This window comes from Argiope bruennichi, chromosome 9 (assembly GCF_947563725.1).
Source record: "Argiope bruennichi chromosome 9, qqArgBrue1.1, whole genome shotgun sequence".
In the NCBI taxonomy this organism is placed as follows: domain Eukaryota; kingdom Metazoa; phylum Arthropoda; class Arachnida; order Araneae; family Araneidae; genus Argiope; species Argiope bruennichi.
In genome coordinates, this window is record NC_079159.1 from 92763132 (window position 1) to 92777925 (window position 14794).

At 27.3% G+C, this 14794-nt stretch overlaps 1 protein-coding gene across 3 annotated transcripts in view; it reads right to left on the reverse strand.

Moving 5' to 3' along the window:
• The window catches only part of LOC129984627 (relaxin receptor 1-like), a 263140-nt gene that overhangs the window by 31059 nt on the left and 217287 nt on the right, over window positions 1-14794 (reverse strand). For all 3 annotated transcript variants that reach the window (XM_056094548.1, XM_056094549.1, XM_056094550.1), the window contains exons 3-4: window positions 4867-4974; window positions 445-591 (exon numbers count right to left, since the gene is read on the reverse strand). In XM_056094548.1, coding sequence (XP_055950523.1) covers window positions 445-591; window positions 4867-4933 — 214 coding nt within the window. In that variant the 5' untranslated portion in view covers window positions 4934-4974. The remainder of the gene's footprint in view (window positions 1-444; window positions 592-4866; window positions 4975-14794) is intronic.

Genomic DNA, 14794 nt, shown 5'->3' on the forward strand with positions numbered 1-14794 from the left:
ACATTTTTTAATACGGATGCATTTTAATAAGATCATTTACATTTCTAATGCAGACACAATTAAATTACATTATCATAGGAGATTTTATGATGGAATTGCAAATATTTGTATAAAGTAGAATGGACAAAATGTTGATTTACATGAATATATTCGATTTAATTGTATATATCCTTCAAATTGATATATTTCTTTTAATGGCCAATAGATGGCAGCACTATAACATTTTCTCGCCAACTTGCTACGAATTCTAATTTCAAAACTACTCTATATATCATACTTTACATTTTTAATAAATTATAGGAATTAAAAATTAAATATGATTTGTCATGTTCATAACAAATTATGATTTATTTTAATTCATTAATCAATATATTTTTTTCCGATTCAGAGTAAAATATTTAGCCAAAAAACTTTTTCAAGAAACGGAAAAGCGAGTGAACTGACCGCATCCCATCTCGTCGGATCCGTCCTCACAGTCGTTGTGACCGTCGCAATTCTTCCTCTGTTCTACGCACGTGTCACTATTGTTGCATGGGAATTGACCGGGTGGGCAACGGGGCTCGATCTCTTGCAAGCTGGACGAGGATTCGACTGAAAACGTGAAACAGAAAAATTTAATGCCAGAATAACAACTGTGAGATGTATAAGGACTGAGGGCGCTATCATATTTGATTAAACATTTTTCTACGACAATCATCGTTTCAGGGAAAAGAAAAGTATAACTTTCTTTTCTTCGATTAATATAAAAATTTGAAATAAGAAGTTTCCAAAATTTTCTTATCATATTATTTTTGAAATTTCACCCAAAAGTTCTTTTTGTGCATTTTCTTGTTCAGGATTTATTTATTTATTTTTGTTATTGTTGCGTATTATTCTGACTTGAAAAATCATGGTACCTAATGAAAATCTAATTCATTGCAATAGAAGTTAAGATTCTTTTGTACATGACAATAGTTTCGATATAAAAACAAAAACTGCCTACATTACACATTTATTTGAAAATAGCTCCTAATGCATGATGAATGTGATACAAGATTTAATAATGGAGAACATATTACTAATATTTTTTCCCATCTAATGCGATATGAAAGGTATTGTGAAAAAATAATGATCTACAATATTTTTTAAGATACAGAATATTACAATATTAACAAATATCAAGATACAGAACACAAACAGACACCCATATATATAATTTTTGTTGTATTGTGACTTATGGCACTTGATAAGCCCGTTGACAGCATATATATAATTTCTCAGAATTTACTGATCGAATCTGTGTAGGGGATCTGTCAGGGACAGTAGAAGGAAAGTCATTTTGACTGTACTTTTTAATTGCCTAAAACCCTTCATTTCCAAGATTTATTTTTCTTTTTTACTGAAATAAGTTTTATAATATCTTTTATAAAAATTTATACTTTTTCTCTTTTATATTCCGTCAGAATAGTATTATCATACTTGGGAATGTTGCTTGAATACAGACCTCTCCCTCCCCCTCATTTTTTAAATTACCTTTATTTGCGTAATTTTGTTATTTCACAGTATTTTACTATATGTTGTGCAACATTTTACATTAATAGCGCTCCGTCTGTATGCCTTTCAATCAATTTTAAATAATCATTGGTTAATACAAATGCCATTGCATTACATTTTTAAAAGGACCCCCAGGGGGGCACCTCGAAAAGAGAACGAGATGCTTCCGGTATGATGATTGGATCTCGTCACCCTGGAGGGTACACAAAAAGGTGGGGGATCGAACTCCTCCCATCGATGACGGGACGTACTTCCTACGGGAAGGGTTGTAACGTGGCCGGTGATGGCCCTTAGAATTCAACCACAGTTCCCACAAGTGTTGCTGTTGCGGTGGTGCGGTCATTCAGTCGTCTATATCCGTATGCCTTCGAGCGGGTTGGAGAGTCAGTGATATGACTTAAGTGGCATTTTTAAAAGAAGGAAATTTTTAGTTCAAATAATTCAACAAAAAAATGTTTCAGCTCTATTCATTACGTTTGTTATATATAGTCATAAGTTATTATAAGATAAATTTACATATTATTTTTCTTTCACTTTCTGTTCATTCTCACGCATCTTTCGCTGAAAGGTAAAAAATTATGCAAAGGTGGGTAAATGTGTTAAAATTGATACCAATTAAAAGAATCATTAATCACACAACAATCTGTTTGGACAAGGCGGAATTTTTTTATTAAAGAAAAAAAAAGGAAATGAATAAAAACATCGATATAAAACTGATAAATACTATCAAAACCAAAACCAATTTCCAAACCTAGTGGCGTAACTTGATAATTTTTTATGGAAGAAATAAATATTGAATAAAAAAAACGTTTTAAGAAAATTGACAATTATAATCGAAATCAGTCCGATTCTGACAATATATATATATATATATATATATATATATATATATATATATATATATATATATATATATATATATATATATATATATATATATATATATATATATATATATATATATTTAGCTTAAGAAACACAAAATATGTGAAACATCATTTTTAATAAACTGAACTGACAAATACTTTTAAAGCTATCTATAAAATATATATATAGCAAGATATAGGAAAGCAAGATAAATGCTTCAGTGAATGATCAAAAATTTCTATTTACCTTATTTGATCAAATATATTAAAATTTCAAATCATCATTTTTTCAAAAGATTTATTCAATTTAACTTAACACTTTCAAATAATTCCCAAACTCCACCTCGTAATTTCGCTGACTTTTAGTTAAATATGGCACTCAAACTTCTAAACCAAACAAGATTTCTGATGAAACGTCTTAAACAAATCATTCAAAGTTAACCAAAATTAATTAATTTTGAGAAGGAATGCTAAGTCTTTGAAGTTCCTTTTAGTTTTAAAGCAAACAGCGGAAAGCGTTTGATGGCATTTTACGAATATAAACACTAAGGCGCTTTAAAAAGTAGATTGCTGTTTTACTTTCAGTAAGTAATCATAGTTTATGGTTTCATTAAAGCCTAGGATCGATGGAGGATCAACAAAATTGAGAAAATTACGACATTCTAAATTTCTGAGAAAGTATCTTTTAGTGCCTTCAGAATAAATCTGAAGAATTTGCTTAGTAATGATTGAAGACGGTTGGATGGTTGATTTTAGCTCAAACGTTATCTTTACAATTCAATGAAACATTTTCAGTTATCACATTTAAATTAATTTTCTGGAGATTTGATGAAAGAATTGGGCGTCATTTTCAGCTACATTTTTAAAGATACAGGAAATATAATATTTCCCACAACTTCGACTCTAAAAGAAAGGGGCATGGGCATTTATAATATTTACAAAATCGCAAAAAAAAAAAAATCGTTCTTGTATTTGTAAGTGTTAATAGTGATATGATGAAGCAAAAAGGGGGGAAGTATGTTACTGGTTGCTATTTATTTTTCTCTGAACTACAATTCATTAGCGGTTAATAAGCCTATAAAAAGAAAAATAATTGAAAACTATTACATTATTAAAGAAAATGCGAAAAAGATATCAGAGGAAAATTCACGTTCTTTTTGTTAATAATTTCTGCATTTAGCCGGTGTCCTGGCATAGTGGTAGCGCGTCTTCCCTGGGCGTCCCGGGTTCGAGCCCCGATTTGGGCATGATTGTTCTCCTACTTCTGTGTTATATCTGTGAGGTGTGTGAATGTGCCCTCCTGTAAAAAGGGGTTGTGAAAGCGAATGAGTGATGCATGAGTAATCAAGTCGTACTCTTGGCCCTAGTTGGCTCTACGATAAAAACAAGAGGCGCTCTCCCTTAGCCTTAAATCGGCTGTCTTCGAACAGCGGGCTTGTCTGTGGCACATGCCATAAGAAGGAACAACATTTCTGCATTTAAATTTTCAGATAAAATATAGTGTTTTCTAAATTCATATTTACTTTCGATAAAATTGACTTTACAAAAACGTAGAGTTCTTCCCTCAAGGTTTTGCAACAAATGATTTGAGCTTGTCATTTCAATAGCCGTGAAATCTACAATCACAGATATTTCATCGGAATCATATGATTTTGTTTTTATGATAACTACAGTTGATATGTTGGTCCACTGGATGTTAGCAGAATATACAAGGTGATTTGTAAAGTTCTTTTAAACCCTCTACATTCAAAACGTCCTCTCGTATAGCTAGGAAGTAACATGGACCAGAAGTAAATTGATTATGCATAATTAACTGAGGTAAGTGACAGCGCCCCTAGGGATAAATTAAGGAAGTTTTATAAATATCTGAAAAAAATTAAGGAGATCGGACAAAAAATTCAATTAGAAAAATGTATTCTACAACATAATGAAAACACAGGAAAAAGTTTCATTGAGTTATCTCTATAAATTGGCTAGATAATTGTGATCAAAATTATGAACTTTCCATAGCATAAAAAGTATTTATCTTATAACTGAAAAATGCATTCCTAAAATTGAAAAATGTATATATTCGTGACGTATTCAAAACTGAACATTCACAACTTGCCTAACTCGAAAAAACTGTGTATTAATACTGGATAATACATATTTTTAAAAAAATGTATTCGTCTTAATACAAGTTATTTTTGAAGTATTCTGTAGTCAATTCTAATGCACCTGGATCACTCTACAATTCATTGATGTCCCTTACAAAGGTAAAGAACTTTTCGCTTATCATCTAGTCCAGCTTTCTACCTTATTGTTTTACAGCTTACTGCTTCTAACAAGAATATTTTTTTAAAATTTTCACATTAATATTGAAAGGACTTATGCACATCGATAAGGCAATCAACAGCAAATAAATATTGGTGTAAACCTAGCCACATTTTGAACTAATGCTCATGAAATAGCTCGGAAGGAGACTCACCTTGCAGAAAAGCGGCAAAGCAGTGGTGATGGAGCAGACAGAATAGCACCAGAGGGTAAACCAACATATCCAAAGGACATTTGCATCAACGCACGGATGCACTAGGATCTGAAAAACATAAAATAAAACTCCTATTTAATAAATAATCACAACAATATAACATAGTTTCTCACATAAAGATAATTAATAATAAAAATTATACTTCAAATAATTTATCATAACTTTGCTTCGATTATTTTTTCTAAGAATTTGATGTTTTATTATTTAAAAAATTATTATATATTCATGATTAATAGTTACTATTTTGATTATCATAGCTATAATAAGTCTTAGCTACTACTCCCCCCCCCCCTATCTGTTTAGCACTTGTCGGATACAATCTTAAAAAAATGATGTATCCTTTCAGACGATTCATGAATCGATTCATTTCTGAATTTCTTCTTAAGATTGGAAATTCTGATCGGCCAGGCTTTATGTAACAAAATAGTAGTCAGAAGGAGCAACGTCTGGGGAATACGGCGGATGAGATAACATCTCCCTTTTCAGCATTTTCAATTATATCTTGGGCATGTGGATCAGCATTATTGAGTTGTAGGATAACTTTGTCGAATCTCTCTTGATACTGTCGCCATTTCAAAGTTCAATGCTCGGCGCAAACGCATCAATTGCATTTATTACTCATGCTCTACGAAGGTTTCACTTTTTTTAAAAAACTCATAATATATAATAGCAGTCAGCCAAATGCAAATCATAAAATTCGTACCGCGAATATTCGGTAGAATGAAATTTGGAACAATGTCAGTGTTAAAACCCCTCATGATATGGTCTTTCGTTTACAGTAGACTCATTGTAAGCACTTGAGAGTACCTCAGCAGCCAATTTTTTCATACGGAAACAAGAAATCAGAACTTCCCGCAAATGACAAGAATTTGATCCGAAAACTGACTAATTCGATCGAGAATAATTTATGATGCATACAAAAATTCAATAATGTGGTGCTATCATTATATTGACACATGTCCTAGCTTAGTATGTGACATTTTTATCTGCCAATTTCGATCAGCAATTACTGCTGAAGACATTTATCAAAGATGAGGGAAGCAAATTTGTAAACCTAATAAAACTCTTCTAACTTTACTTTTTGTTTATTATCCATTGAATATAAATTTAAATGCTAAAAATTAAAAAAATCATGATATCTTATTATTATAAATTTATATCAGTTTCATTCAAATCTGTCTAGGTAAGCATTGTAATAATATTTTCACAGAAGATGGCGTTAAATGCCAAATTGTCACTCAATTTCTAATTAATGAAATTTAAAAAAAAATACCCCATACTTTTCCACAATATATTTAAGTGCTAAATTTCGTAATTCTAAGTCAAATAATCTTGTCTGTATAGCATCAGCGGACGCATACATTCTACTTCAATATAGCAGAAATGGTTCAAATAAAATTATTTTATGAAATAGCGTTTATTAATAATTTCTTTTTTAATTTCGGAATCGAATAATAATATTTATAATTTTTCTTATTGTCCATTTCTGATTTCAGCGAGGATATCACTATAATATAATATTTGTTAAAATCGGTAAAATTATATTTTTATATTCTATTATTTGTTTCAACTCCTGTGTGAGTTTGAAAAAAATTCAGATCCATTTCAATCAATATATGTATTCAAAATTTTTTCATAGAAAAAATATCAGAAATGCAGTTGCATTTTTAGTTTGCACAGATGTACAAAATGGCCTGAAATCGGAATACAACGAGAGAAATGAATCAGAAATGTGTTAAATCTCTAATATTTATGGGATTTTAAATTACTACAGCAACAATTAAGGACTTCGAGCATTAAACAAAGTGATACTGTTTCCTCACTATTTTCCAAATTAATGCTTTTATTCTTTTTAAAAGAAAAGTTTTAATTTTTGAAATTTTGTATATTTTAGCAAATAAGACCGATATCTAGACTTTGTATCTATTGTAGCGATGTCATTATCCCGTCAATGGCCTTACAAATTGTTATCGCTTAGTGCTAAACCATGATTTTGGAGGCTAAAGAAAGCTATTTTTTGGATACTTCTTGACTTATTTTAATATTTTGCCTTAACTGGCTCAGCAATGATAGGTTATTTGAACTTATTCAAATTAAAATCAGTTGTTCATTTATATTTTACAATATTTAGGATTTTTCTCCTTATCCTTAAAGATCATTTATCATAAATCACAATTTTGGTAAGCTTTATGCTTATAATATTTAGAATGTGTTTAAAAAGTTTTTCAATTTCTTTTATAGTTTTTAGGTTGAAAATAAACCTTAAATCGAAGTGTTTAAGTTTTCAAACATAAAATACTGAAAATAATTCTTTTGATTATGATCTTCAAATAAATTGTTATTTCAGTTCTTCACAATATCTGCGACTTATAAAATTTTTATGAACAGATCAAAATAAAATTAATTAAAACCGTCTGATTTTAGTAGCTGAAGAGAGAAACGAGCCCTCCCTCAAATCTTATCAGTGCTTAAGGACCCATACAAAAATTAATTTGTTCCTGCAGATAAAGTCAAATTTTTATCGAATGAAATTTTAATTATTTTTTTTTACCAAATAAAGCCAGCAATAAATAGATACTTATTATAAATCTCCCAGTTAAATAATACTTTCTTTGGTTTTGAAATTCAGATAAAAAATTTATTGATATAATTCAATAAATAAAAAAAGACATCATATACAGCAATAAATATTCATCTCATATAAAAGCTTTCATTATAAATAATAAATACATGATTAAGAATGTATTAGCTAAGTTTACTGTATTTTTTATTAAATGAATAGAACATTAGAAAAATATAACAAAAGTTACTGAGAATTTTGATTCATAAATTCATAAGATTACTTGCAAAATAAATCAACTATTAATTTTTAGATGAAATCCATATATGTTTTAATTTGGTAATAAATTTTACAATGTCTATTGTTTTTCCCTCCTTTATTATACAATCTGAATTTAGTTTATTCTGTATTTACGAAATAGAAATGCCTGCAATAAAATAAATAAATCACAATAGAAGAAAACTTCTTTTTGATGTATGCAGAAATAGCTTTATTCTCGCAATCAGTCATATTATAATCATAAGTGATGAGAAGTTTTTGAAATAAACTGCAATAGAGTTAACAAAAAAAGAAGAAAGCACCTTCGATCTCAGCTAATATATTATCTACCTTTGCATAAAATTTCGTTCTCATATAAAAAAAGTAATGAAGAGAAAAAATGAATTAATAAGGACGATCTTAAAATCTCTTTAATACAGAAATTTTTCGGAAGTGTGAAACGAGAATAGAAACAACCCACTCCACATCAACTCTCTTTCTTCACATTCAACACAAAAATTATGTCAGAGCAATGCTTTGATTCATTTTCCTGTGGGTTTCATTCTGTTGTAATGTATTCCCTTCTGTTGTATAACTGTTGAGGAATTCTCTCACGATTGAAAAGGAAATCGACATCATAAACAAAAACAAGAGCAATGGTTAGTGCAACAAAAATTATCGAAAATTATATATTATTTATTTATTATTTCATCATTTATTGTTATTTTATTAGTTATTATTTATTATTATTATTATTATTTTATTAGTTAATATTTATTTATTATTTATTATTATTATTATTTTATTAGTTAATATTTATTTATTATTTATTATTATTATTATTTATTAGTGTCATTGGTATCTATTATTTTTTGTTATTTAAATATATTTAATTATTTATTATTAGTAGTAGTAGTATGAGTAATAATAGTAGTAGTATTTATTTTTCATTATTTATATTTATTTATTTTCATTTTAATATTTATTAGTATTGTTATTATTTCATCATTTATTATTATTATTATTATTTTATTAGTTAATATTTATTTATTAGTATTATTGGAATCTATTATTTTTGTTATTTAAATTTATTTAATTATTTATTATTATTAGTAGTAGTAGTAGTAGTAATAGTAGTAGTATTTATTTTTTTATTATTTATATTTATTTATTTTCATTTTAATATTTATTATTAGAAGTATTATTTCATCATTTATTATTATTATTATTATTATTTATTATTTTTACTTAATATTTTATTTATTCTTTTTTTTATTTAATATTTTATTTATTATTTATTATTTCTATTCCAACATTTCTTGATTGGGCTTTTTATTTTTAATTAGAATCCATATCTTTTCCCACAAACATCCCTTCATGCAAAAATGTTTCCTTAATAATTTTAACTAAGGGATTAAGTATAATTATATCTAAACCTGAAGGTTTTAATTAAATATATAAGTCAGTTTAAGAGATAGAGGACTCGAATTACTTTCATGATATTTGTAGAAATAATTTTTGATTGTATATTTCATTCTATTTTTATAATAGCATTGCTTCAGCTCTAAAGCAAATAAAAAAGCTTATAGAAATTATTTCTAATTATAATATGAAGTAAATTTCGAATTATTTATCTGATGATTAAATAGACAAAGAAAGTCTATTTCATTAAGAAGAAAGACTATTTCCGGGGGATGGGGGGAGAGTTTTCACATTCGTATAAAAGGAATACAAAATTCTGAATCTTTTTAAGTTTTAGATTCTATATTATCTATTATCCGCAATTAATAGCATTATTTTCAAGTATCCTAAGGGCTAAATGTACCATATGTTTGAAATAATTCCCTTATAATAATTAGCCCAAATAACGCCTACAAATGCATTTATCTTCCAATGAAATCCCATCTCTTCTTAAATAACAATTATTTTTCCCTTTGTTAAAAGAAAATTATTTGAGGGCTTGAAATTATCCTCAAGGTTAAAGGTATCCTCAAGGTTATTCCAAGGTTAAATACAATAATAATAATAATAAGTAGCATCTAAAATCCCTGCATTGTGTATTCCTTCGATTAGTTTACATCAGAAATTAATGAAACAAAGAGCCATATTAATGATTTAAAAAGATTTCGTTTTAATGAACTTAAGGTATTAACAAGCACAGAATTTAGAAACTTTCTGGAGTTAATTAATTAATACTTAGACAGCATTGAATTTTATATGTTTAATCTCTAGATCAAAAGTGAGTGAAATTTCAAAACAGCTTTTGGAAACAGGGATTATAAGAGAGGAAATAAAATTTTCTTGCTTTAGTCATTAAATTACTAATTTTATAATGACCTCAACTAGTTGTATTGTTCATTTTATTAAGAAATCTAACTACCACACAAAGTGCCAAGAAATAAAAAGAGGTATAAAATTAGTTGCAAAGTTATTAGAAGTTGGGGAGGAAAGTCATAATGACTTAGGTACACAACTTCTATTGCAATAGTTTAACAAAAGAGAATAAACCACTTCTATATGATTATATTTTAGGGGTTCAAGGCATATATCGACATAAAATTTTTACTATAAATTTATTCCCCAGATTTTATTTTTAATTTTTGTAAAAATGTTGTAATTTTTTAGTATTTTTTCGTATGCGTAGTATAGAGAAAACATGGTACTCGTCAAAACAATTCGAACTCGAGATTTTGATGAATTTCCAAGTTTTAGATCTCCCTGCATATGAAAAACATATTTCTGAAAAATGTCCATCTGTCTGTCTATGACAAAGATGACTCAAAAACGGTTGGAACTACAGGGTTGAAAATTTGCTTGACTGTATTTATACGAAATTTGCAGATTTCTATCAAAAGTTGTAAAATCTGTTTAGAGGAGGTCCGTCTGTCTAGCTGTACGAATATAAGTTAACACAATAATTACAAAACGAAGAGATCTAGATAGATTCGGTACACATATTAAACGTCTATAATGTAGACACTTGCCAAATTTTGAACCAAATCCAATTGCGGGTCGACTGTCTGTCGGTCTGTACTTTCGGAAACATGTAAACGCGATAATTCAACTAATTCAATAAATCAAATATGTAAAATACAAGCGCAGTTTTGTGTCACATTTTTGTTTCAGTCGGTAGAGAAAAACGTGTCTAAAACACAAATTCGATTTTCGGATACTATTAACCACATTCCAGGGAATAATCGCCAAATTGCTCGCCAAGGATCACACAACAGATTCATTGACAGTGCTACATCCAGGCCAAATGTTAATATTTCGTAACTATTGTACGCCAATCCATATAAAGCGCCATCTGGCATGACAAGTTTATTAGAGTGTGTGCGAGAAATTTTTTTGGAGACCAGTCCTGTTGGTTTTCTTTCGAAATCCTAGTTTTAACTATTTGTATCCAGTACACTGCTATTTCTTTTGCTATATTTTAAGACAGACAGTAAAGCTAAAATACCACCTGTGCCTTAAAAAAATCCAACAAATAAATAACAGACGAAAGCAGTAAAAAACTAGAAATAATAAAATAAAAAATTAAATAGTCTAGCCGATATTGATTAAAATTCTCAACTTCAGTGTTTTATTATTATTATTATTATTATTATTATTATTATTAGCCTCCATATTAAACCTGAAAATAAGACAAACAAACGAAAGGACAAAGTGAATGACCAAGCAATTCCCTTCCAAGAAATCACTGATCAAAACAAGAAAATTCGGAAAAGGGTTCCCTTTTCTCCGAACATAGGATATTCTAGAGGGCATTAGTCTTAATAGAATAGTGAAAGTATGTTTTCCCTGAAAGATTGGAAAATTTATTTTCTTTTATCTAATAATAACTACTCTTTCAAGAAAGACTCCATTCAATCAATATAAGAGAAGTTCAACATCAATGATGTCTTCGAACAAATAACTTTGTAGGAATACGTATTTAAGGATTAGAAAGGATTAAAATTTATAAATCGCTTAGAAGCAATTTATTAAGGTCAAAGATAATACGAAAGATAAAAATAAGGTCAAAGAAAAATAAATAATACTATAGATGAAAAAGAAGTCATGCAGAAAAATAATCAATGAAGATGGAAAAAATTAATGCAAAAACTGATGGATGAAGATGAAGAAAAAAAAACCGAAGAAATAATGCAAAAAATAATGGCTGAAGATGGGGAAAAATAAAACAAAAGATAATGAATGAAGATGGGTGAAAAATAAAACAAAAGATAATGGATGAAGATGGGGGAAAAGTAAAACAAAAAGTAATGAATGAAGATGGGGAAAAAGTAAAACAAAAGATAATGAATGAAGATGGGGGAAGAGCAAAACAAAAGATAAGGAATGAAGATGAAGAAAAAGTAAAACAAAAGATAATGGATGAAGATGGGGAGAAAGTAAAACAAAAGATAATGAATGAAGATGGGGGGAAAGTAAAGCAAAAGATAATGGATGAAAATGGGGAGAAAATAAAACAAAAGATAATAAATGAAGATGGGAAAAATGTTAAAAAAAAAAAAAAAGATAATGGATGAGGATTGGGAAAAAGTAAAAAAAAAAAAAAAAAGATAATGGATGAAGATGAGTAAAAAGTAAAATAAAAGATAATGAATGAAGATCGGAAAAAAGTAAAACAAAAGATAATGGATGAAGATGGGGAGAAAGTAAAACAAAAGATAATGAATGAAGATGGGGAGAAAATTCAACAAAAGATGATGAATAAAAATGAGGTAATACAAAAAGTAAAGAATATAGATGTGAAAAAATGAAATACATGAATGCAGATGAAAAATCAGAAATAATGCAAAAATCGATGCATGAAAGAATAAAAAGAAAGTAATGCAAAAGATGAAGTATTAAGATGAAAAGAAAAATATAATAAAAGAAAATGAGGTAATGCAAAGGAAAGAGAATGAATATGAAAAAATGTGATACAGTAGATCATGGATGAAGACGAAAACAGATAATAAAAAAAGATGCTCGCTGAAATAAAGAAAAAGAAGTACATATGGAAAATTATCTATGAAGCTAAAACAAAAGAGATCTAAAACATGATAAAAAAGAAAATAATTAATAAAAAAATGCAAAATGAATCCAGATCGAAAGAAAGAGGCAATATAAAACACCAGAATATTGATTTATGATTCTTTATTAAAAAACTTACGATCCTTAATAATATAATCAATTCTTCATTAATTATAGTAAAACATTATTCAAAAAATATCATTTATACCAGAAATTATATTTTATAATATATTTTAAAAATTATCATAATAATGCGAAAAATAAAGAATGAAAATGAAAAAGAAATCGTGCAAAAATATAATGAATGTATATGAACAAAAGTAATGTAAAAAGTGATGAATGAAGATGAAATAAAAGAAGTGATAATGCAAAAGATTAAGAATGAAAATAGAAAAAAAAGTTAAAAAAAAGATGATGAAAGAAAGAGAAATAATGCAAAAAACAAAGAATATAGATGAGCAAAAATGAAATACAAAAGATTACAAATGCAAATGATAAAGCAGAAATAATGCAGAAATGGATGCATGAAAGAAAAAAAAAATGTAATGTAAAAGATGAAACATTAAGATGAAAAAAAAAAAAAAAATACGATGAATGAAAATGAAGTAATGCAAAGGAAAGAGAATGAAGATGATAAAAGGTAAAACAATAGATCATGGATGATGACGAAAACAGATAATGCAAAAGATGTTCACTGCAATGTAAAAAAAAAATGAAGCGAATATGGAAAGTTATCCATGAAGATAAAATTTAAAAAATACAAAAGATGAATAATACGAAAGAAATTAATAAAAAATGAAAACGTAATAAGATGTCGAAGTCGAAAGAAAGAGACAATATAAAACACTAAAATATTAATTTATGATTATTTATAAAAACTCCAATATCCTTCATAAAATTCTTATTTAAATATATTAACACTTTATTTAAAAATTATCATTTATTGAATTTTTAGCTGTTATTATAAGACAATTTTCATCAGTTAAAAAAATACCTACATCCGATAACCTACTCTATTTTTAGATCTCTGTAACTGAATAACTGCTGGAGATTCTATATTTATTTTGTCGTTTCCGCCTACAAATCAATCTTGAGTATATTACATTGTAACAAATCTCAGCGAATGGTACTAAATACTTAATTGAAATTATTCTATTTTGAAATTTTGAATCTGTAGCACAATCATCATTTAATATTTCATGTTAAATTAATCTTGGTTTAGTGGAAACCATAGGTCTAATTAGAAAATTTCATATTTAGTTGAAAGAAGTACAGGTTAAAAAAATATTTGTTTTCAGATACTCTATTCTTGGCCTATTTTTAAGAACATATAAAATTTGAGAATATTCTATTATATTATGGGCAGAAATATTAAGAAATGTGCCAATGAAAAATATGTGAGTAGAAAGTTTCTGCTGTTCTAATTTATTTATTAAAGAATTATTATTATTGACAAGTAATGCCATTAACTGTCAAGTATGGTCATATAGCTATTAAATAATAATTTAATGACTATCAGATCTCTAATTAAGATTACTCAATTTAAACATTTTTAAAATTTATTGAAAAAGAATATTGAATTGCTGTTATGATAAAATACATAATTAAGATTTTGTTTCACAAATTCTGAAAATGATTTCACGTCACTTAAGGTATTTATTTTTATAACTATTCCATTTTAGCATAGTAATTAAAATTGAAATTAGAAACCTTATTATAGCATATAATTCATAATAATTTCAATATTTCCCAATATTTTTCCTCAAATTTTCTCAATATTTCTCAGTTGTAAATATTCATTTATTAATTGCAAAAAATAATAAACTATAATAAAAATAATAAAAAATAAGAAATATTAAACCAAAAAATATATTCTAGAAGTAAAAATTTAAAAACTTTTCTTTAAATGTGCATTCGAATCCTTTTTTTATTCTGAAAAAAAGATATGCAAATTTCTTATGATATTTTCTACACAAAAGTAAGATAAATTTTTAAGATAAATTTTTTTTAATAAGATAATTTAATTTAAAA